This window comes from Vitis vinifera, chromosome 19 (genome assembly GCF_030704535.1).
Source record: "Vitis vinifera cultivar Pinot Noir 40024 chromosome 19, ASM3070453v1".
NCBI lineage: Eukaryota > Viridiplantae > Streptophyta > Magnoliopsida > Vitales > Vitaceae > Vitis > Vitis vinifera.
The window spans coordinates 4,562,905-4,588,380 of record NC_081823.1 but is presented as its reverse complement, the minus strand read 5'-3'; the positions used below and the strand labels follow the sequence as shown (position 1 = coordinate 4,588,380).

At 34.5% G+C, this 25,476-nt stretch overlaps 2 protein-coding genes across 3 annotated transcripts; both read left to right on the top strand.

The window, feature by feature from the left end:
• The first annotated feature begins 4,036 nt into the window (after nucleotides 1–4,036).
• LOC100262308 (G-type lectin S-receptor-like serine/threonine-protein kinase At4g27290) lies at nucleotides 4,037–8,045 on the top strand. The gene is made up of 7 exons (XM_019217276.2): nucleotides 4,037–5,409; nucleotides 5,708–5,857; nucleotides 6,043–6,197; nucleotides 6,522–6,732; nucleotides 7,044–7,281; nucleotides 7,365–7,515; nucleotides 7,591–8,045. Exons 1-7 carry the CDS (start codon nucleotides 4,134–4,136, stop codon nucleotides 7,894–7,896), a joined length of 2,487 nt encoding a protein of 828 aa, XP_019072821.1. The 5' UTR covers nucleotides 4,037–4,133; the 3' UTR covers nucleotides 7,897–8,045.
• A 4,883-nt stretch (nucleotides 8,046–12,928) lies between these two features.
• LOC109121490 (G-type lectin S-receptor-like serine/threonine-protein kinase At4g27290) lies at nucleotides 12,929–19,548 on the top strand. Of its 2 annotated transcripts, XM_059735659.1 has the most exons (11): nucleotides 12,929–13,298; nucleotides 13,400–13,457; nucleotides 14,431–14,506; nucleotides 14,575–14,650; nucleotides 14,747–15,949; nucleotides 16,541–16,681; nucleotides 16,933–17,087; nucleotides 17,748–17,958; nucleotides 18,376–18,613; nucleotides 18,695–18,845; nucleotides 18,921–19,548. In XM_059735659.1, exons 5-11 carry the CDS (start codon nucleotides 15,151–15,153, stop codon nucleotides 19,224–19,226), a joined length of 2,001 nt encoding a protein of 666 aa, XP_059591642.1. In that variant the 5' UTR covers nucleotides 12,929–13,298; nucleotides 13,400–13,457; nucleotides 14,431–14,506; nucleotides 14,575–14,650; nucleotides 14,747–15,150; the 3' UTR covers nucleotides 19,227–19,548. The 2 variants fall into 2 exon arrangements, with proteins under 2 accessions (XP_059591642.1, XP_019072825.1); XM_019217280.2 differs by lacking the exons at nucleotides 12,929–13,298; nucleotides 13,400–13,457 and having other exon boundaries at nucleotides 14,426–14,506; nucleotides 14,575–15,949.
• The last annotated feature ends 5,928 nt before the right edge of the window (nucleotides 19,549–25,476 follow it).

The following is a 25,476-nucleotide window of genomic DNA, read 5'->3' as shown; positions in this document are numbered from 1 at the left end:
TTATCCATGCCATACTCTTTTACCAGGCATGAAATTTGGAAGGAACACAGTAACAGGACTGGATTGGTACTTATTATCATGGAAGAGCACTGATGATCCTTCTAAAGGTGATTTCTGGGCTTGATCTTTGTGGATCTCCATAACCCCTTGTGAGGAATGGCTCAGCTGTGACATTTCACTTTGGGCCATGGAATAGTCTTTGATTTGGCGGGTTTCCTCGATTAAGACCCAACTCAGTTGTTGTTTTCAATGAGCAGACGTATTCAACATAAGAGCTATTTAACAGCTCTGTTATAACGAGGTGGTGTTACCTCCTAATGGCATCCTGCAGCGTTTGACATGGATTGATCAAATAGGTGACAGTACCGGCTACTCATCTGCGCAGACAGATGACTCTTGACAGTTGTGTATTAAGTGGTGTATGGCAGCCATAAGACTACCCACTCTTTAAAATGTGAGTGTATAAACAGATTTGTGCCATAAGTTCTAAAGCACTTGGGACATGGTGGATTGGTCAAATGGCTGTGTTCGTAATGATGGGTTCCTGGTGTGATGACAGTACGAACCTCAAGAAATGCAGTGTGCGTGAGGAACTGCTCTTTCACTCCTTATGCAAATTCAGATATCAGAGAAGGAGTAAGTGGATGCCTAGTCTGGTTTGGTGATTTGATTGATATTGGAGAGTTCACCTAAAATGGATAAGAGCTTTATGTAAGGATGGCTGCATCAGAATTAGGTTATAAACTTTCCTTACCTGAGAAAGATAAATTTTACACAAAATTTTGAGGAAAACAGTGATTTCAAGGATGACTGCCATTTTCTAACTTTCTCTGTTGCTTTCAATCTGGATCAAGATGCTTTTGCAAGGACAAGTAGCAGGATCAAAGGGAAGAAATAACTGTGGGTGATTGTCAGCTGTGTCAACTATACCTATACCTGACTCTGTATGTTCTGACGAGGAAGAAGCTAAAGAGAAAAGGTAACAACTCATCTTGTATCACCATATAAGCAGTACAAAAAGTTCCAGATGTCTGTATGGTTATGAATTCTTCAACTAAGGGAGTAAGGGGATGGCCAGGCTCTATTGCACAATTGATAAGTTGATCTAGGCCTAATGGGTCAAGTTCAAAGTTTCAACACCTGACTGGCCCTAAACCACCTCAGTGTCAACCATGGCCAACATTATTTAAATACATGGAATATCCACTTCTTCAGGGGAAATGTCACACAATTTGGAAGGAGGTAAAACCAATGTGAGACAGGAGGATTTAGAGCTACTATTAGTTGCGGCCACAATATTTGATGTCATTAATAACTTTTCGACTGATAATAAGCTCTGAGATGAAGGTTTTGGACCTGTCTACAAGGTAAGAATATGCCCCTTTCAGATGCGCACACTACATGCATGCAACTTGGACGACAATCCACGTCCCTCTAACCTACATGGTATCCATTATTCTACCGAATCCTAGGCATTAAGGCCTATGTGCACCACGGTATTTCATGCCTCAACATCATAGGTCTCTGGTTTGTCATCCTTTAATTAATAGCACTCTTTTTTCTTGATTTAAATGTCTTCAGAGGCAAATATGCATAACAATGAACTTTTACAAAAGGGGCAGTCTTTACGGGATATGCTTGCCAAAGCAATGTGGAGCATGCATTGAACAAAATATTTGCCTTTTCAGAAGGAATGGTGTGTTGATTTGAAAAGTATACTTCTCTGTTGATAGATCATGAAATAAATATATACTCCACCATGGCACAGCATTATGAAAATTGATAGAAAATGGATGCGAAGAGACCGTCAAACATTGTAGTCAATGACATAATGAGTTTAAAACTGAAGTTACATACATGTCCAATCTTCAACACCAAAATCTTGTGAAGCTTTTTGGATGTTGTATTCATGGAGAAGAAAAGTTGTTAATCTATGAATACATGCCAACAAAAGTTTGAACTACATCATTTTTGGCCTGATAATTATCAAAAACCCAATACGTTGAGTTTCAGTATTTTACTTGAGCGACTTCTATTTTGGTTTTCCTATGCTCTATGCATGCTAGAAGAATCCCTCCTTTATCCAGAAGATTATGATCTATAACCAAATATCCAAGGAAAAATTATTGGGGACAAAATTCTATTACCCATTTTGTCGTCCTTGAAAATTTTTTCATTCTTAGTGAAAGTGTGCATGAATCCTACCTCTTTTGTCGTTAAACGTAATGCTACTATCATGAAAAATTTGAAATTCGTTTAGTTTCTGAACTATTTTCAATTTATTTTCAAGGATCATATGAGCATAATAAATTAACTTTAATGAAAGTCTTTAAGTATGACATTTATAGTATCTGAAATATTATAATTTCTGAGGAAAATAAAGGATGGACTCACACTTATTCTTAAAACAAAGAAAGAAAAGAAAAACAAATTAAAAACTTAAACATTCCTAACAAAAAGAATGGAGTTGTTCAAACTATTGAAAAGCTCCATGAGCAACAAGAACACAATCATCTTACTTACCACTACCAATAATAAATAATAGTTGCTTGGAACACTGACTTTTAAGGCTGCTTGGGCTGCTTCCAACACTCCCAAATTTGACTATGACCCTAAAATATTTCAATGAGAGTCAAAGCTTCATATTAATGATCAAACACTTTGTTCCTTGTCTTTGTTTTAATAATGGCTCACTTTTGAATTGATTGGTTCGTTATCTAAATGGCCAGTCTTTGAAATAGACAAGTGGCATTGTTTAAGCTTAATCAGCTACTTTGGACAGGCTGATATTCAACATTTCATTTGAATTCTTAAAAATTAAGTTAATTTCGTATTTAAGATGCTAATTAACTTCAAGAAAAGCTGCTTGACTTTGAGGAGTTCTGGTCATTTTTTTCAATACCTTTGCCTTTGAAAGCCTTTTAATTAATTCAAATAATTCAGTTTTCTAATATTAATCAAGTAGTGGTGCCCCATTCAGTTTGTTTGCGGGGCTTTCTTACAATTTAAGGCATATAAAATCATGTCTGAAACTATTCATCAAATTAATACTTCTAAGCCATATTTATGTAAACTATGTTTTAAAAAATAAAAATTGTCATAATACTGCAATTATCAGTATTGGTTCTAATATATTAACTAAGATCATAGTTGTTCATGTTAGTTTTAAAGTAATTTTGAAATTGACTTAAATTTACCGTTGGCAACAGTGATTTTAAGCTAATTAAATTTTTAATATTACTTAAAAACTAGCATAGACAAGTGCGATTTTGCTTGATGTGTGATAGAACCAACATTGATACAGGTGATTTTAAACCAATTTCAAAATTGCTCTCAACAGTGACAATTGTGGTTGTATTATCTATGTACTAGAACCAACACTTTCAAGGATGGTTTTAAACCACTTTCTTATATGATAAGCTAAAACCAATATAATCAATAGTAATTTTAAATTTTATTAAGAAAAGACATTAGAATTGTGGTTTTAATAAATATACTAAAACCAATATTGTCAATGCCGATTTTAAGTTTTATCAAACTTTATACTAAAATCAACAATGGTAACTATGATTTTATGACAAAAAAGAAAGAAAAAGTCATGTTCACGTGGCTTTCCACATGATCCAAAAACATTATTTTGAAAAATAATTTTATATTTAATCCCGTTGTTTTTATTAATAAAATGTTACCTTTTTCATTAGGAAAACTCTAAGCTATTAATTCAATACCTACCAAACCTTATAATATCAACTATTAAAGATATACAACAAGATAATGATACAAAGTAATGAGATGAATTTGTGATTGATCCTATTTTTTCAATGAGTAAATAGTGAGATCCTTTCCATTAGCTCAATATTTTCCTGTTCATCATCTCAATTATTAGTTCCAAAAGATTAAGCTTTGATTTGACACCAGTGGACTCTTCGATGGCCGGTGAAAGCAGGTTAGTTGAATTTGGAGCACTGCATCCACAATGCAGGTCAGTTGACCGAATATATCTTTAAAGAATTCTGGAACTATGGCCTACCAAGCGAAATCATCACTGATGATGCAATCTGAAGGAAACTATGCGGAATCTACAGGGGAAAAGGGTATAAAGAAAGTCGAGAAGCTGGTGGGGAAGGACGTCAATGGATGCCCTTACAACACTTGTGATTCTCTTGTCCTATGTGGTCTCCATCTTAAGAATCTGCAGTGCAGTTGACTCCATAACTGTAAATCAAATGATTCAAGATGGAGAGACCATAACTTCAGCTGGTGGGAGCTTTGAACTGGGCTTCTTCAGCAGGCCGGCTAATTCGAACAAACGGTACTTGGGGATATGGTACAAGAAGGTGGCTACTGGGACTGTGGCATGGGTTGCCAACAGAGAACTCCCACTCAATGATACATCCGGAGTTTTGAAGGTCACCGATCAGGGAAAGCTTGTCCTTCTCAATGGTGCCAATACCATCATTTGGTCTTCTAATTCATCACGATCTGCTCAGAATCCAAATGCTCAACTCTTGGAGTCTGGAAATCTAGTTATGAAAAATGGAAATGACAGTGACCCGGAAAACTTTCTCTGGCAAAGCTTTGATCATCCAAGCAGTACTCTTCTACCAGGTATGAAGCTAGGAAGGAACATAATAACAGGCCTGGATCGGCGTCTATCATCGTGGAAAAGCACTGATGACCCTTCTAGAGGTAATTTTACATACCGTCTTGATCCAAATGGGTTTCCACAGCTAATTGTGATGCAAGGGTCAGATGTGACATTTCGGTCTGGACCATGGAATGGTCTTCGGTTCAGTGGGTTTCCTGAAATGAGGCCAAACCCAGTTTTTAAATATGACTTTGTGTTTAATGAGAAGGAGATGTATTTTACTTTTGACCTTGTTAACAGCTCTGTTATCACAAGGCTTGAGTTAAATCCTAATGGTGACCTGCAGCGTCTGGTATGGATTGATCGAACACAAGGTTGGACAGTTTATGCAACCGCCCAGAAGGATGATTGCGACATTTATGCATTATGTGGAGGGTATGCCACCTGCAACATTAACGATTCTCCAAGATGTGACTGTATGAAAGGATTTGTGCCCAAATTTCCAGATGAATGGAACAGGATGGACTGGTCAGGTGGATGTGACCGGAATATTGCACTGAATTGTCAGAATGGTGATGGGTTTCTTAAGTATTCGGGCATCAAGCTGCCGGACACGCGAAATTCCGAGTTTAATAGAAGCATGAATCTTAAGGAATGTGAGTCCTTGTGCTTGAGGACATGTTCTTGCACTGCTTATTCAAATTTGGATATCAGCCGGGGAGGAAGCGGATGCTTGCTTTGGTTTGATAACTTGACCGATATCAGAGATTTTACTGAAGATGGACAAGAGTTCTATGTAAGAATGGCTGCATCAGAAGTAGGTATGAAATTTATCTGTTTCTTTCAAAATCTGCTTTATTTAATCTGCCCACTGTTCTACAGGAAAAAAAAAAGTTTCAAATTCTGATTTTCTAGCTTCTAATTGCACTTAAAACGATGGTATAAGGATGGACACACTAACTGAATGCTGCCTTCTAATCCTTCTGAAATTGCAGTCCCTGCTTTCATGATTGTAAACAACAAATATATTTCAGATCAGCTGTCCTCTGTGTAAAATTTATAGTTTTCCTATTTTTAAAAATGGTCTTCATGCTTATAGTTAATTTTCTGCATGTCAAGATGCTTTTGCTAGCAGCTCCAAAAGGAAGAAACAAAGGTGGGTCATTTCGATCTCTGCATCAATTGTGGCACTGATTCTCCTAAGCCTGCTCCTAGGCTTGTACATTCTGAAGAAGAAGAAGAAGAAGAAGAAGAAGCTAAAGAGGAAAGGTAATGTAGTAGTAACAACTAACAAGTCCACATGGCTTATTGATGATTGATATCTATGCCCGGCTATGGGTTGAGTGAAGTTTTTCTATGCATCTGCCTGGCCATATAAGATTACCTTAGGATCCAAAATTCTGAAACATTTTATATCTTGTTTAATTTGTATTTGTTGCATTCTCCAATTGCAGGGACAATGTTATACAATTTGGAAGGAAGTCAAACCAATGAGAGACAGGAGGATCTAGACTTGCCATTATTTGACTTGACTACAATATGTAATGCCACCAATAACTTTTCTATTGACAATAAGCTTGGACAGGAAGGTTTTGGATCTGTTTACAAGGTAAGCACTTAGCCTTCTCTTTGGCAGAGGAACACCTACAAGTTTTTCTACAGATAGGCTTACTAGAGTGATCTGAAGCATTAAGCAAAATACTTCCCTTCTCAGAAAGAAAAATTAGTAATGTGTTCATTTGAATAGTTTACTTCTTTGTTCATAGGTCAGGAAACTGATAATTGAATACAAACAGATGTTCTGAGTTGTACATGCTCCAAACAAGTCTCACACGGTGAAGCATTATGAAGACAATAAAAAAATAATCATGTAAACTTACTTTCTCCTGATGGTAGAATATTCTAACCATCAATTTGGTTTATAAAATTTCAGGGTACGTTGCAAGATGGGAAAGAAATAGCTGTAAAGAGACTGTCAAAAAATTCTAGACAAGGACTTCATGAGTTTAAAAATGAAGTTGTATATATTTCAAGACTTCAACATCGAAATCTGGTGAAGCTACTTGGATGCTATATACATGGGGAAGAAAAGATGTTGGCCTATGAATACATGTTCAACAAAAGCTTGGACTTCTTTATTTTTGGTTTGACACTTGAAAACCCCAATTTACCTAGTTTCACTAGTCTACTTGAGCAATTTATCTCTTGTTTTCTATGACTTTTGTGTATGCCTGAAAAAATTCTTTGTTATTTTTCCAAATCCATTTGGGTCTTCTCAAAACAATTGGGAGTTTGAACTGTTATTCCAAAAAGCCATTACCCAATGTATGTATTAGCAACCTTAACCACTCACATAGAAAATTTGGTATTCATTTATGCTATAATTATTTTCATTTTATGTTCAAGAATCAGAGAGGTATAATAGATTAACCTCAATGGAAAAATCAATGTACAGATCAAATGAGAAGCATGACACTAGATTGGCCTAAGCGTTTTGTCATTATCAATGGTATTGCTCGAGGGCTTCTTTATCTTCATCAAGATTCGAGATTAAGAATAATCCATAGAGACCTTAAAGCAAACAATATCTTACTAGATAGTGTGATGAACCCGAAAATTTCAGACTTTGGCATAGCTAGAAGTTTTGGAAGCGATGAAACCAAAGCAAGTACAAATAGAGTGGTTGGAACATAGTAAGTATATGTAGAAATGTCTTTAATGATTAATTTAGTTTCATTGATTTAATTGAATCTCTTCCTTTAATCGTCTTTCACAGTGGTTACATGTCTCCAGAGTATGCAATTCATGGAGTTTACTCAATAAAATCAGATGTTTTTAACTTCAGTGTTTTAGTGTTAGAGATTGTGAGCGGGAAGAGGAATAGAGGATTTCGTCACCCGGACCACTACCTTAACCTTCTTGGGCACGTAAGTATCAAGTAATATCTCATTAATTATTTCACTATAATAGAACTATTGATCATCTTTCTTTGAATGTTATAGGCATGGACACTCTATATGGAAGATAGGTATTTAGAGTTGATTGATAAATCCATAGGGGTCACCTGCAATCTACCTGAAGTGCTAAGGTCAATTAATGTGGGGCTATTATGTGTACAACGTTCTCTAGATGATCGCCCAAGCATGTCTTCTATGGTTCAAATGTTAGGTAGTGAGGGTGCATTGCCTCAACCAAAAGAGCCTGGTTTTTTCACTGAGACAAATATTCATGAAGCAAATTCTTCTTCAAGCAAACATGCACCATTTTCAGGAAACAAAAGTTCCCTTACATTTTTGGAGGCTCGATAGAAGGGATTTCATTTTTTATGTCTTGTTTTATCTCAAGATCTCTAGCTTATAATCATTGATAAAAGTTTTGGCTATGTGGAAGCATTGTTACTAATTTGTTTGAGTAATGAAGTTGATAGAGAAACACAAACAATTAAAATGAAGTTGAGTAATGAAGTCGATCATCTTTCTTTGAATGTTATAAGCATGGACACTCTATATGGATTATAGGTATTTAGAGTTGATTGATAAATCCATAGGGGTCACCTGCAATCTACTTGAAGTGCTAAGGTCAATTAATGTGGGGCTATTATGTGTACAATGTTCTCCAAATAACTGCCCAAGCATGTCTCTTGTGATTCAGATGTTGGGTAGTGAGGGGGCCTTAGCCAAAAGAGCCTGGTTTTTTCACTAAGATGAATGTTCATGAAGCAAATTCTTCTTCAAGCAAACATGCAGCACTTTCAGGAAATGAAAGTTCCATTACATTTTTTGAGGCTCGATAGAAAGGATTTCATTTTTTATGTCTTGTTTTATCTTATGAATGGTAACTTATAATCATTGATAAAAGTATTAGATATGCAGACCAATTACATCAAGCATTTCATTCGAATTCTTAAAAATTAGGTTAATTTCACGTGTAAGGCACTAATTAACTTCAAGAAAAGCTGCTTGACTTTGAGGAGATCTGGTCTTCTTTTTTTTTCGTACCTTTACCTTTGAAAGCTTTTTAATTAATCCAAATTGTTGCTTCCTCGCGCTCCTGGTGTTCCACGTAGTTGCCAAATGGATGGACACACGATATCAACACACAAAGGTTCTTGATTCAGTCGTTATACCTACAAAAGGCATCCGGACAAGGTGTCCGGACGCGCCCTCTGATGGTTTTGTTAGCCACGGTTAGAGAGGGAGATATAAATCAGTTGGCCTTTTTGCTAGCTCTTGGGAGATTACCTTCCTCTTCGTGTGAAGGTATATATATAGTGTCAGGAGTACTGTTCCTCTCATTAATGGTGGGGAGATATTTTATGTTGTCATGATGATATTAGGTGGCAGCATGGCCATCACCACCCTACAAGCGGCTGACAGGGATCGTGGCAGGTGATGCGACTGTCAGAGATCGTGGGAAGTGACCATGCGGAGTGATCATAGGAAGTGACTTGTTGTCACTTCATCTTGTCCTCTCACCCTACAGGCGGCGGAACGTGGGCCATGACAGGCTGTTGTGGTAACGTGTGAGACTTGCTTACTTCAGTCAATGATCCGAACCACTTTATTCGGATGGTATATGTTGATCATCCGGATGTACTGTGTGAGCCGTCCGAATGATATATTTATAAGTGTCGCTTGATCTTCCTTGAGGTAGTCCGGAAAAGCATGTCATGTGTGCTTTATAGGAAGATCCGGATGAGGGTGACTCGGATGACAATGCGTGCCACGTGTCACTGTAAGATGCGTGCCACGTGTTCTCAGAGGGAGGGGTCCCTACACAAATAATTCAGTTTTCTAAAACTAATCAAGTAGTGGTGCCCCCCATTCAGTTTGTTTGCGGGGCTTTCTTACAATTCAAGCAGGCATATAAAAGCTGCCCATCACCAACTTTCCTTTCCATTTCTTCTATTTGTAAATTATTTGTACTTCAAGGAAAAAAAAGTAGCACATTTATAAAAGGCCAAAAAAAAAAAAAAATTGGAAAGAAAAACAAATAACACTTTTACTTCTAAAATGATAATGGAAATAGATCGTGTACAAAATAATTCGTCAAACTAATGCCTCTTAGCCATGTTTATAGATTTTTTATTTTTTTTGTCATAATTATCATTCTTGGCTCTAATATATTAACTAAGTTAATTTGTAGTTGTTAATGTTGGTTTTAAAGTAATTTTGAAATTGACTTAAAATTACCGTCAACTACAATGGCTTTAAGCTAATTTTAATTTTACCCTAAAACTAACGTAGACAACTTTGATTTTACTTGAAGTGCCATAGAACCAACATTGATATGAGTGATTTTCAATCAATTTCAAAATTGCTTTCAACCGTCATGACAATTTTGGTTTTACAAACATATGCAGTAGAGTCAAAGTATATATAAATAGGTCTAAAATTTTATATATACATGCACATGCCTGTGGTTGATTTTTTTTCCTTTTTTTTTTTTTTTTTTTTGGTCTTTTAGATCAAGTAAATAGTGAGATCCTTTTCCACTAACTCAATTATTTCCTTTCCATTAACATAACTATTTGTTCCAAAAGATTAAGCTTTGATTTGACACCAATGGACGCTTTTGACTGCCTGTGAAAGCTGGCTAGTTGAATTTGGAGCACTAGACTCCACAATGCATGATCACCGGCTAGCTGCTGCTGGCTTCTCTCAAGTGGAGAGCTTAAATTTCAATGGGGCCAATAATTCAAGCTGGCATAGCTTGGGTTTCTTCAGGCGGCCGCCTAATTCAAACAAACGGTACTTGGGGATATGTTACAATAAAGTGGCCACTGGGACTGTGGATGGGTTGCCAACAGAGAACTCCCACTCACTGATTCATCCGGAGTTTTGAAGGTCACCGACCGGGGAAGGCTTGTCCTTCTCAATGGTATTGCTCGAGGACTTCTTTGTCTTCATCTAGATTCGAGATTAAGAATAATCCATAGAGACCTTAAAGTAGACAATATCTTACTAGATAGTGAGATGAACCCGAAAATTTTAGAATTTGGCATGGCTAAAAGCTCTGGAGATGAAACTGAAGCATGTACAAAAAAAGTGGCCTGGAACATAGTAAGTACACGTAGAAATGCCTTCAGTAGTTAATTTATTTTCATTATTTTAATTTAATCTCTTCCTTTAATCGTGTTCCACAGCGGTTACATGTCTCCAGGGTGCACGATTCATGGAGTTTTCTCAGTAAAACCAGATGTTTTTAGCTTTGGTGTTTTGGTGCTTGAGATTGTGAGTGAAAAGAGAAACAGAGGATTTCATCACCCTGACCACGACCTTAACCTTCTTGGGCACTTAAGTATCGTTCTTTCGCTGCGATAAAACTGCTAGTCATCTTGCTTTGAATGGTGTAGGCATGGACACTCTATGGAAGATCAGTGTTTGGAGCCGGTTGATGCATCTATACGGGTCACCTGAAATCTACCTAAAGTGCTAAGGTCAATTAATGTGGAAATATTATGTGTGCAACGTTCTCCAGATGATCGCCCGAGCATGTCTGCTGTGGTTCAGATGTTGGGTAGTGAGGGTGCATTGCCTCAACCAAAACAGCCTGGTTTTTTCAGTGAGACTAATATTCAGGAATCAAATCCTTTGCCAAGCAAACATGCAACATTTTCAGGATATGAAAGTTCCATTTCCTTTTTAGAGGCTAGATAGAAGGGACTACATTTTTTATGTCCTATTTTGTCTCACGGTCTGTAACTTATAATTGTTGATAAAGCAGTAAGTTACATTTTACCTGCAAACCACATGGCTATGCCATGGTTCAAAGTCGCTATCGAAGGTAAAAATAATTATTTTAAAAATGAATTAGTTTAAAATTTCCACATTGTAATTTTGAATTATATCATGAGTTCATCAAGTGATATATATTTGAATTGAAATTGAGTTATTGATGAATAAAATGATACCAACTTGAGCATTGAACTCATCTCGGCCATGATCAAGACGGATAAGACTCAATCCATACATATCAGTATCCATCGATACTTTGAACCATGGGTCACATTGCCATTGAAGTTGCCACCCAACCCCAAACTATCATTGAAGTTTCAGATGACTCAACTTTACCAAATGGAGAGTCCAAAAAAAAAGGTATCAATTTAGGTAGTGTTTGTTTTTTTACTTAATTCTAAATAGAACTTCAATGCTTAATAATGTTAAATATTAGGTTATTTGTTTTTGTAATATTTTATTTTTATTAAGTATTAAAAAGTAAAGAAAAATCAATACGTTATTTTTTTCTATTTAGAAAAAATTATATATTTTGATTTTTTCTATTTAGTAAAAAGTTTATAATGAGTTATAAAAAAATAGAAAAATTAACAACTTAAATTCTGAAAACAAATTGTTTTTAGCAAAAAGCGAAAAAAACAAACACCACCTTAGAGTTGAGTTTATCGAACTCTCAATTTTCATCATTGAAACTACACAAAGAAACCTCAATCATTTGATGATGGTACAATGGAATGCAAAGTAATAATAATAATAATAATAATAATAATAATGTTAGATACAAAAAATAAAACTACAATACAAAATAATAAGATTAAGATACAAAGTCATATAAATATTTTATAGATCTTGGATAATGTCTCTAATCATGGAAAATCAATTACTTGAAAAAAAAAGCCAAGGTACCAATTTAGTATTAATCAGACTCTCTATTTCTACCATTAAAATTATACAAAAAAAAAAAAAAAAAAACCTAAAATGTTTGTCTCTAATCATGGAAAATCAATTACTTGAAAAAAAAAAAAAAAAACTAAGATACCAATTTAGTATTAATCGGACTCTCTATTTCTACCATTAAAATTATACAAAAAAAAACCTAAATCATTTGTGAAGGTATAACAACATAAAAGTATAAAAAATAATATTAGATATAAAAAAATGAGATTAAAGTACAAAACTACAAGCACACGATAATATGAATTGCCCTAACTAGTTGCACTTTTCAATTGGTACCGATTAGATACCCCGAACTCCAATGATTTGTATGTTTCATTAAATCAATTATATTATATGCAATAACATACATATTTTTAAATAAAATAAAGTTTAAATATGAAATAAAAATTTTCCTTGTGCTTCCTTAGGATTTTGAGAAAAAAAAAAACCATTTTATAATATTTATTAAAATATAACAATTTTAAAATTATTTTTAAATCTACAATACAAACTTGTTAAAAGAAACCATTTCAGGTTAGGGCCTGAGGCACTTCCAATTAGACTCCTTTAAAATGTGGGACATTTAAAAATACTTTTTGAATTGTAATATTTAAAATAAAATAAAATAAATTTGCTGCCTTAATTGAATTCTTTGTGAAAAACCGTGCAAATTACCCGCAGCTTAAAACGAAAACGAAGACATTCATCCAAACGGTCCTCCGCCTTCTTCATTTTCTTCATCACAGCCACACTGATCCTAGACAAGCCCCAATCCCCTTTCTTCAACTCGCTCACAAATCTATCTCTCTTTTTCTCAGTCCCAATGAACAAGGCCATGGCTCCCTTTATACCACAATTTCCATTGCAGCTTCTGATCGGAGAGCGGGATCCCTGGACACAATGTGGTGGAGAAGTGGCAACCATGGGCGGCGGTGGAACGATCAGCAGGTCAGTGTTGCTTTCCCCAGATTGCTTGAGGAAATGCTCTTGCCCTGCTTTTGCAGAGTTAGATACGGAGGAGAAAGTTTGATTGGAACGTGAGTACATTAAGAAACATTGTACAAGATTTTATTTTCATTTCTTGTGAATTATCTCTTCATGCATTGACCAAGCTTGTCTTCCGTGGTTCTTATGTTAGGGAGTGACGGTGCATTGCCTCAATCGAAAGCATACGCTCAATGCGAATTATTCCTCAGGCAAGCGCCATTTTCACGCTATTGCAGGCTGAATAGAAGAAATTTCATGTCAATATTTTGTTGTCTCGAGACTTTTGAGTATATAATTACTGTTGAGGTTTCAACCCTCCAAATTGTTAAGATTCGATTCCAATCAAAGACTAGTCTAAGATGTAAATTGTCCATACACTTATATAATTAAGAATTAATTGGTTGGATGATGATAGACTTGGACTTGGTCAAAAGGGGTCCAAATAATGGTCATCTTTGGTGGCTTCTAATTCATGCTATGCAGTCTGATCGGTGTTTGAAATTTTCCCTTTGCGCATTTTGGACCTCTTTTTTCTCAATTGTACCTTTCATTTGTAAATTTTAATATGGTGGGGAACCTTGACTCTGGTTTTGGTTTTGCCTTCTTTCAATTCTTTTGAATAGGGGTTTGTCTTCACTCTAGCATATTTAATGAGATTAATTCCTTAACATGTGGCCATTTAATGCTTAATTATTTAGTAGTGCTCACATGAGGGATTTAAGCATGAGATTTTTTCTGGAAGTCGGGATTGACATTGTTACCTCTGCTTCGTAGAGAGCAAAATGTCATTTGGTGAATTAAAATTACTGGGAATTTGGTTTAAAGATCACGCTGATGGGACTAACATCTGTGCTATTTTTATCGTTTGAAGTGACCCTTTTTCTAGCCTCTGTGTGATTGTTTTATATGATTGACAATTTTGAAAAAGGAAAGAAAATCAGATGCACAAGGTTATGAATACTGGATCATTACATCCTAATGATGGATGCATGACATGTTGTAAGTTATTAATTTTATATTTGGTGGTGGATGCTAATCTCTACATCATCCTTTCAAACTGTTATTCAAATCAAGGGACTATTCCACCCAATGCAGATCATGTGTTAAAAAAATGAATAATTGATTGTATCCATAGACTTTTGAACTGTGGCCTGTCAACTGAATACTGTATTCATTTTGCAGTTTGAAGGAAACTATGCTAATTCTTAGGGTGGGAAAAGAGAAGTAGAAGATGGCTTGGGAAGCACATAAGATGGAGGTATAGTATACTATCTGTTGACATTTTTAGATCTGACCAATCAACTAAAAATTTCATTGATTGTGCAGTTTGAAGGAAGCTAGACCAAACCTTTTTAGGGAGGGGGGCGAAGAGAATTAAAAATTGACTTGGGAAGGACATAAGGTTTGAGACACTCTCTTTCTGGGACATCTATGGATACCTTTACAACACTTGTAGTTTTCTTCTATGCGATCTTCATCTTAAGAGTCTCCAATGCAGGAGACACCATAACTGTTGATCTAGTAATTAGAGATGGGGAGACCATAACTTCTGTTGGTGGGAGCTTCGAACTGGGTTTTTTCAGCCCAGTTGATTCCAATAATCGATATGTGGGGATATGGTACAAGAAGGTTTCTACTAGAACTGTGGTATGGGTTGCCAACAGAGAATTTCCTCTCAGTGGCTCATCAGGAGTCCTGAAGGTCACGGACCAGGGAACTCTTGTCGTTCTCAATGGTACTAATGGCATCATTTGGTCTTCTAATTCATCGCAACCTGCAATAAATCCAAATGCGCAGCTTTTGGAGTCTGGAAATCTTGTTGTGAAGAATGGTAATGATAGTGACCCGGAAAAGTTTCTATGGCAGAGTTTTGATTATCCTTGTGATACTGTTCTACCAGGCATGAAGTTTGGAAGGAACACTGTGACAGGCTTAGATCGGTACTTATCTTCATGGAAGAGCACTGATGATCCTTCTAAAGGTAATTTTACATACCGGGTTGAGCCTAGTGGATTTCCACAACTGATTCTGAGGAGTGGCTTAGCTGTGACTTTTCGCTCTGGCCCATGGAATGGCCTTCGATTTAGTGGGTTTCCTGAAATAAGGTCAAATCCAGTTTATAAATATGCTTTTGTTGTGAATGAAGAGGAGATGTATTATACTTATGAGCTTGTTAACAGCTCTGTTATTTCGAGGCTGGTGTTAAATCCAAACGGATACGTGCAGCGTTTCACATGGATTGATCGAACACGTGGGTGGATCCTTTACTCATCTGCACAGAAGGACGACTGTGACAGTTATGCATTGTGTGGTGCATATGGCAGCTGCAACATTAACCATTCTCCAAAATGTACATGTATGAAAGGATTTGTGCCAAAGTTCCCCAATGAATGGAACATGGTGGATTGGTCAAATGGATGTGTTCAGAGCACTCCACTGGATTGTCACAAGGATGAGGGGTTTGTAAAGTACTCTGGTGTGAAACTGCCTGACACACGAAACTCCTGGTTTAATGAAAACATGAGTCTCAAGGAGTGTGCCTCTATGTGCTTAAGGAACTGCTCTTGCACTGCTTATGCAAACTCAGATATCAGGAATGGAGGAAGTGGATGCTTGCTCTGGTTTGGTGATTTGATTGATATCAGAGAGTTTGCTGAAAATGGACAAGAGTTGTATGTAAGGATGGCTGCATCAGAATTAGGTATGAATGTACCTGTTCCTTACCTCAGAAACATAAATTTGGTATAAAATTTTAAGGAAAACTTCTACTTTTCTTTATATCAAGTTTTTAATCAGTGTTCACTGTGCATATGCCTCTCTCCTTTTTATCCTTTACTGTTGTAACTTAAAACTTCACCACTTTCTGAAATAAAACCAATATGAAAAATTTGTGAACCAACTACCAAAGGCACAACATCTTTTCTTGAAATGGATTACTTGTTTTCTGAAGTCTAGAGTCTAAACAAATGCTCCTCACAATGCTTAAACTTGTTTTTTTAGTTTCCAGTTGCAGTTAAATAAAAGGTATGCACCACCTGAACTGTGTCTTCCATATTTTGTTGTTTTAGATTTCAATTGCAGTGACATACAAGGTATAACACATGAATACAAGTATACAACACCTGAATTGTGTCCTCTAATCCTGCTGCAACTTCAGTTCTTTGAACTCCTGCTTTCATGGTTCTTAACAACTAATGTATTTCAGATAAAAAATTCCTCCTTGTCAGAAATTTATAGTCTTCATATTTTAATACCTGGTTCCCCTGCTTAATTGCTTTCTCCCTGGGTCAAGATGCCTTTTCTAGCTCAAATAGCAGCTCCAAGAAGAGACGAAAGCAGATCATTATCATCTCTGTATCAATTTTGGGGGTGCTTCTCCTAATCGTAGTCTTGACTTTGTACATTGTGAAGAAGAAGAAGCTAAAGAGAAACAGTGAGTACTCATAGTACTTTTATCATGTATAGTAGTAAAATATTCCTCATGTTGTCTTGTCATGCATTCTTCAACTGAGGGAGGAGGGGAATGCCCTGGTTTTATTGCATAATTAGTGAATTGATCTAGACCTGGTAACGGATTAATTTAAGAATTTCCGTATACCCGAATAGCCCCAAAATGGCCTAACCTATGAGCAATTCCTACTTAGAATCCAACATTCTGAGACAATTATTTGTATCTTAATGCAGGAAAAATTAAACACCATTTGAAAGGAGATGAAGCGAATGAAAGCCAAGAGCATCTAGAATTACCACTATTTAACTTGGCTGCATTACTGAGTGCTACTAATAACTTTTCAAGTGACAATAAGCTTGGAGAGGGTGGTTTTGGACCTGTCTACAAGGTAAGGCTATCCTCTTTTCTCTAGGTTGAGGACAATCTACAAGTTAATAACACATGACAGGTACACTGTGCAACTTGAGAAGTAGTCGTTGCCCCAATCTTCATGGTACCTAAATGTAGGCAATGGACATCAAGGCCAGTATACACCCCTGTCATTTTGATGCTAACATATGTGGCAACATGTGTCACTAGTTTGTTCTATTAACTTGTGCTAGGATTTCTCATTTGAAAGTATTTAGTACCTCCTTTTAATCTGCAAAACTTTGAGAGGAAACAAAGAATGTTAAGTCTCCCCTTTTAGGTAAGGGCAGGTGATGTTTTTTGTTTCTTCCCCTTTCCCTCTTGGGTGAGCCTTTAGGCTTCTGCTGTATACTTGGGGGTGTTGTTTTGATGTCTCTCCTTTATATATACACTTTTTGATCTTACCTATCAAAAAAAGAAACAATGTAAGTCTCCCATAAAAAATTATGAAAAAAGAATTTAAAAAAAAAAAATGCTCTAAAGGTCCATTTGAATCTAGTATATTTCTGGATGATAACTTCTCTGGTATACATATTTTTCATTCATCGTGTGGAAGTGTTTTGCTTCTGATCAAAGAAAATTGTCCATTTTAAAACTGTGAGTTTGGTTATTAGCATATTATACTGAGTTCTATTTTCAGGGAATATTGCAAGAAGGACAAGAAATAGCTGTAAAGAGACTGTCAAAACATTCTAGACAAGGACTAAATGAATTCAAAAATGAAGTTGAATCCATTGCGAAACTTCAGCATCGAAATCTTGTGAAGCTTCTTGGATGTTGCATTCATGGCAGTGAAAGAATGTTGATCTATGAATACATGCCCAACAAAAGCTTGGATTTCTTCATTTTTGGTTTGGTTCTCTTAAATCCCAATGATTTTTATTTTGTTTTTCTTTTCTCCTATGCATGCTAGACAAATTCTTTCTCCACATTGTTTTTACCAAATGTCGAGGACAAATATCTGGGAAGAAGATGAAGTAATGGCACATGGTATTTAGAAATTCTCTTTCATTTCTCCAAACCTTTTGGGTCTTATCTAAAATATTCAGGTTTTGGACCCCTAGATTAAGATCCATTACCTATTTAGTCCTCAACAATTTCTCCTAGTCACTGACAATAGGCATTGATCATATTTATTTCATTTCCACTCACATTGCTACCTGAACCATGAAAAATTTTGAAATCCATTTGTTTCTTGAGTTCATTTCTATTTATATTCAATAATCTAATTAGAAGAATGGGCTAATGTGGATGAAAAAAATGGACAGATCCAATGCGAGGTGTGGTACTGGATTGGCCTAAGCGCTTTGTCATTATCAATGGGGTTGCTCGGGGGCTTCTTTATCTTCATCAAGACTCCAGACTAAGAGTCATCCATAGAGATCTCAAAGCCGAAAATGTTTTACTAGATAATGAGATGAGCCCAAAAATTTCAGACTTTGGCATAGCAAGAAGTTTTGGGGGAAATGAAACTGAAGCAAATACAACAAGAGTGGCTGGAACATTGTAAGTATATCCAGTAATGTTGCATATAATCTATTCTTATGGTACATAAAATCACCTCCCTTTTTCATTGATTTCCTGTAGAGGTTACATGTCCCCAGAGTATGCAACTGAAGGATTGTATTCGACAAAATCAGATGTTTATAGCTTTGGTGTTTTGATGCTAGAGATTGTGACTGGGAAGAGGAACAGGGGATTTTTTCATCTAGACCACAGATATAACCTTCTTGGACATGTAAGAATTGGGTGATATTTCCTTATTTCACAATGATAAATGATAATACTCCTGATCCTTTGTTGCATTGTCTAGGCGTGGACACTCTATATGAAAGGTAGGTCTTTAGAACTTATCAATCCATCGATGGGGGATACCTGCAATCTATCTGAAGTGCTCCGCGCAATCAATGTGGGCCTACTGTGTGTACAACGTTTCCCCAATGATCGACCAAGCATGCATTCTGTGGTTCTGATGTTGGGGAGTGAGGGTGCACTGCCTCAGCCTAAAGAGCCTTGTTTTTTCACAGAAAAGAATGTAGTGGAAGCAAACCCTTTCCCAGGCGAGCACATGCTATATTCAGGAAGTGAAACCTCCATTACACTATTGGAGGCTCGATAGAAAACCTTTCATCTTTATATTCTCTTTGGTCTCAAGGTTGCAGCTCAATTTCTTCTCTTATGAGCAGATTTATGTTCCAATTCGAGTTTAATCTAAGATGCAAGCTTGACAATACGAATTATCCCGACATAGGTGGGAAAATGGGTATTTTCTTAAAAAATGTACCAGCCATCGGTAGGTTTGGTCTTTCTCTCAGCTTTCAATTATTTCAAAGGGCGGTTTGGCCTCTCTCTGGCATTCTTTAAATGAGAGTAATATTGTAAAATTTTAACATGATGGCACCAAGAATAGACAGGAAGGAATCCGCATCTCATGCATCTTATGGGTTGCATGTGTGAATAAGAAACCAATTCGTTAGACTGTGATGTCTACTTTTATGTATCTCACAATTGACAAAAACTAGATAGGAACACGGCATTGCTAACAAGGGTGCCTATTTATTTAGGTATAATTGTCTTTTAGACCCGATTAGGCCCAAAAATTAAGATTTGGCTTATAAATGTTGCATTATTGATGAGGATGATATAAAATATGAAGAGACTAATATACCATTCAAAACTATTTTCTATCGTAATATTTGAGAAGCTTTTTTATTTTATATTTTTTTTAATAATTATTCTGAAAATTTATTATTTTTAGAAAACTATTTTTTAAAAAATATATTATAAAAATATATCATTTTTAAAAAATAAATTTGACATGTTTTTAGTTATTTTTTATATACACAATTTTAAAAATATATATTTTTCAAAATGTTTGATTTTTAAATAATAATAATTTATTTTTATTTTTCTGAAAAATGGTGTATTTTTTTCCAAATCACTAAATTATATTAAATTTTATTGAGGTTTGCAAAATGAATAAAATTTAAATTAATGTTTTTCTACTCTCTTTTTTTAATAATTAATAAAGGTCATTTTTTGGAAAATAAAAACTTTATATCCTTCTTCTTAATTTTCACACCTCCTCTAAGTCTTGGGCTTAAATAGTGAACTTATATAAACCAAAACTTAATTTTTGGACCCAATTAGGTCCAAAACACAATTGTCTCATTTATTTAACACAGTGAGACTTAAGCTGCTAATTCACATTGACTTTAGTGTAGTTTGTCGTCTTATTCTCAAGTTGAATGTGACTTAGGTGGTGTTTGTTTTTTTACTTAATTCTAAATAGAACCTTAATGCTTAATAGTATTAAATATTAGGTTGTTTGTTTTTGTAGTATTTTATTTCTATTAAGTATTAAAAAGTAAAAAAAAAACCAATATGTTATTTTTTCTATTTAGAAAAAGCTACATATTTTGGCTTTTTCTATTTAATAAAAAGTTTATAATAAGTCATGAAAAAGTAGAAAAACAAACAACCTAAATTCTAAAACTAAATTACTTTCAGCAAAAAGCCAAAAAAACAAACACCACCTTAGACTCTTTTTGGTTAATTTTATAGAATGAACTTAAGATTTTAAAAAGAGTTTAATATAAAAATTAAGAAAATGTTTATTTATTTTTTTATAGAAACTTTGTATAGATGAAGTTGTATATATACATTTCAAAACTTCAACATCGGAATCTGGTGAAGCTTCTTGAATGTTGTTGTAAACGTCAAAAATTTTAGAGGATTAAATTACCACTAAGTTAGTCTCCAAAATTGTGATTTCATAACTCAAGAAAATTTGGGACTCGACATGTGGCATGCAACTCAAAAGATAACACATGGCATAATTTTGGAAGACTATGAAATTAGGTCTTTAAATCAAAAGAAAAAAAAATAGATATTCTCTCATTGATAAGTTTCCTAAAAAAAATTAAATGAAGGGTTTATTATACTTTCTCATCAACCTATACTGTATTTTTCACATTGTCCCATCACATTTTAAATCGAACAATACTTCATACTTTATAAATACATGCAATGTGCATTTGTTGTGTGACGGTGCTAGCTGTAATAAACAGAAACTACATGTGATGTGTTTTAGTAAGAGCAAAATCGTCATTTCCTTTTTAAAAAACCTCCAAAACCCTAACCTAGTCCTCTTCCTTCGATTGTTAGTTGAAATTTTCATAGAATTCTGATTTGAAAACTTAGAATTTTGGCAAACAGGATTATGAATTTTATAGTAATTGGAAGCAAATTTTTACAAAAAATAACAATATTAATTAAAAAAATCACTTCAGCTAATTCAAAAAGTCTCATATTCAAAATGTATAAAGGAAAAAACAAAATTTGATTGATTTTCTCGCTAACCAAACAAAGTGTAAAAACCTACAAAAACAACAACAATCAAACAAACCTAACACAACATTTAGATTACACAATACATGTATACAACACAAACAAACAAAGACACACACACACACACATATATATATATATAAGGGTACAAAAGGTTTGGCTTTCTGGAAGAGATTGGAAATCTAAATAGCTAGGTCAAAAGAAGTCGATTTTCTCAGAGAGAATAACTTTCATCTACTTCGTTGAGTTTTATTTTCCCCAAATTTTTTGAAACATCAAAATGAAATCCTAACCATAACCCTCTTTGCCAAGATTTTTATAGTCATTAAAGAAAAACTCAAGTTTAACATTGCAAAACAAAAAACATATTGTTGAACTCCATGTATTCTATGTCAACCCTTCAATGCTTGCATTAGCTTGCTTGGAATTCTAGGGTTTGGTTGCAATTTGGGGATTTAGGAAAATTCCAATTAATGATCGAAGAAAAGGGGTTGGGTTGGGGTTTTGGGGGTTTTTTTTAAATGAAATGATGATTTTGCCCTCCCATAAACACGTTATGTGTTCAGCACATGTGTCTTTCGTTCATTATAGCTAACACTGTCATACAACAAATGTACATTGCTCGATTTTAAATATACGGGGGCAATGTGAAAAACACGATATAGGTTAAGGGGTAAAGTGTAATAAACCCAAAAAGTAAACAATTCTCCAACTAAATATTATATATATATATATACATTATCTTTTTGGCAAAAAAAAAAAAAAAAAAAAACTTTGCCATAAAGAAGTTGTTAAATTTAAGGAACCAAATTCCTTAAATTAAGCAACTAAATATCATAAATTCAAAATTCAATTCCCTATCTTCACCTATAAATAAAAATGTCTTCCTTTAAAAAAAAAATAATAATAAGATTAGAAAAACAACTTCACATGGGAAAAGAAGCTACACATAGAAAGAAAAGCTTTATGAAATCTTCTTGATAGTCTAATAAATAACATTAGTGTTACACACGTGTTATTCTCTGTTTATTCAAAAAAAAAAAGTCGCTCTAGGCCTTCGATTGACCTTCAAATTTATGAAAACACTTTTGTCATTGTTCTTCGAATTGTGATCAAAATAAAAAAAATCAAATGGAAAATATGTTTTTATGAAGAATATTATATTTGAGTTTGTAACCCACATTAATGAATTTTAATATAATTTTTCTTTTTACATTATTTGTTCTATTGTTAGAAATTTCTAGCACACCCGATGGGACATATTTGCCTTTGACCTCTTTTGTTAAAACAATTTATTAGTACTACGTCAATAGCATCCAAAATGAATCAAGTTGCACATGTCAACAAGGGCAATGACAAGATAGTCATTACTTAATCGACACATAACACCATTACCAACCCTATAACTTGTAGTAAAGCAAAATCAACTACTACATTTTTCAACAAAACAAGCAAGCAAGCCTACTTGTTTGCTAAAACCAGTAAGGACCTGCGACAAGCACCAACCATTTATCACCTAAGCCTCCTTAGGGGTCAAGGTTTATAGTCCTCATAATAGGGAAAAACCCTCTTCAGCTTTAAAGGACTCTAGGGATAAGTCTTCCTACTTTGTTACTAATGCCAACTCCAACACCGACTCACATTTTGGGTCACCAACCAAGGTGTCAAAGGAGAATGATTCCAATTGTTTTGACTCATTTACTTCTTCCTTATCAATGACTATGTTAGTGATGAAAACGAGTGCCAAATCCATGGAGGAACAATTAGTTGAGATGACTCATACCATTGCCAAACTCACCAAGACAATTGATAGGAAAGATTTACAGATAGCCTCCCTCATGAACAAGGTTAAGGCACAAGCACAAAATATGGATCAGTCAAGTCAAGGACTAAATCACCTTTCGAATGTTGCACCTTTTCCTGGTAATACACCACATGCATCTAAGATGGTGCAAGTTAAGGGACAAACTATGAAATTTACCTTGGTGGCGTCATTATTTATCTAACAACTTCAAGACATGATAACTAACATAATGCAGCATGATAGACCCTCACAAAGTCCACTCATGTGCTCTAAACCTTACATTAAAAGAATTAATAACCTATGTATATCATGGGTTATCATCTCCAAATTTTCAATCATTTGACGGAAAGGGAAATCCAAAACAACATGTTATTGATTGAAGCTAAAATATGGGCTCTAATAGCACATATATGATACGATTTATGCAATATAAAAATCTCAAATCATTTAACTTAACTCAAATTGATGTTAAAACCTTAGTTATGAATCTAACTTTTATTTTGAGTCTAATTCTAGGTTTAAGGGATAAAAAAAAAAGGCAAAAGTCATTATCAACCAAGGAAGAAACATACATAAGTGAGAGACTTAGAACTTGTGAACCATGAAAAGTCCAAGAAAGGTTGAAATAAGTGAGTCATGGGCATGAAATACTAGCAACAGATGTTATGAAATGAGATAGAGGGCATGAAACCATAATGAAAGAGGTTTGAAGCAAATGCAATCAAGTTGATATGAAAATTTAGAACTTAAAATCTGGCTACAATATGTACTCTGAATTTGAGGTGGAGTTTGGAACACTTCCCCATATCATTTTTTTGCATGTTATATGCCTTTCAAAGCTTGGGAAGTTAGAAGTCCAACACTTCAAAAGGTGTGCAAATCGGAGTTAAAATGAAGAAGTTATGGTCATTTGAAGATAACTACATAGAGTTGAAGAACCATTTTGAAATGATTTCGAAATCCAACTAATGAATTTGAAATCCATTTCTAAATGACCCAAATTTCGAAATTGCACACTACTACATTAATGTTTCGCCTCCTCTACTTCGAGAATTGCATCTCGAGCACCCCATTTGCCCTAAGTGAGCCTTACCCGACTAGAAATCATGATTTTATAATTTTTTTTAATCATTTTTAGGTAATCATTTGAAAAATAAGTGGTGAACATGCTGTGGAAACTATAAAAATTCAATTTTTTAGATTTTCTAGGAGTTTTGGAATTTTTTAGATTGGAGAAAAAACAAGAGACGAAATCAAGATATTGGTTTGTTCTTTTTTCCATTTTTATTAATTAATATATATATAATCAATAATGAATCTTTTTTATTCTTTTATGGCCTATGTATGTGAGGACATGCTCATAAGAGGCTAAAAATCCATCTTGGGGGTGAAACATGAAAACCTAGGATTAGATTCAAAAGGAAATAATGGGTGAAATCAAATTAATAATAAAATATATGAAATGTTAGGATACTAGTATTAATATCAAAATACCCTCTAAAGTTAATTTAACTTCGGAGATGGTACAATTGCATATTCCTTGATATTAAGGATTCTTTGTCATTCTTGATCCCTAGTTATAAGAGGTTTCGTGATTGTTATTTACCCTAAGACAAATCTACACAAAGTGGTAAAAGCCTAAAAACCTTAGACCTAAACTTCAATTTCATATTCATTCATATATTAGGTAATTTAATGAAATAAAATATTAAAAGTTAGGATATGAATCAACTCTGAGGTGTGAAAATCAGGTTGATCTCGTTAGACTATGTATTGAGATTACCATAAGACTATTAAATTATATACTCTTGTTTCGCCAAAAGGTTTAACTTAAAGTTGGATTGTTGAGACCTCATTTTTGAACATTTGAATTAAAGTTAGTATAATCTTGCATTTTTTTTAATTTAGATTTATTTAGCAAACTCATTTTTATTCAAATAGATTTTCAAATATTTTCAATTTAAAGAATTTTATTAAAGTAATCTTTTAAACCTAATTTGATAAATTCCATAGATCAGTCTTCAAAGACGATACCAAGAGTACCACAAAAGCCATAGTTATTTTTTTTTTCTAATTTTTATTGGCCAAATTCATTATGTACAAGACTTAGTATTTTAGACAATAGAGAATAACAATCACACACATTTTAAATTTGTTTTTAAATAAATAGGTTAATTGAGTAGTAATAAGACTTAACTCGATATGATTTTTGACA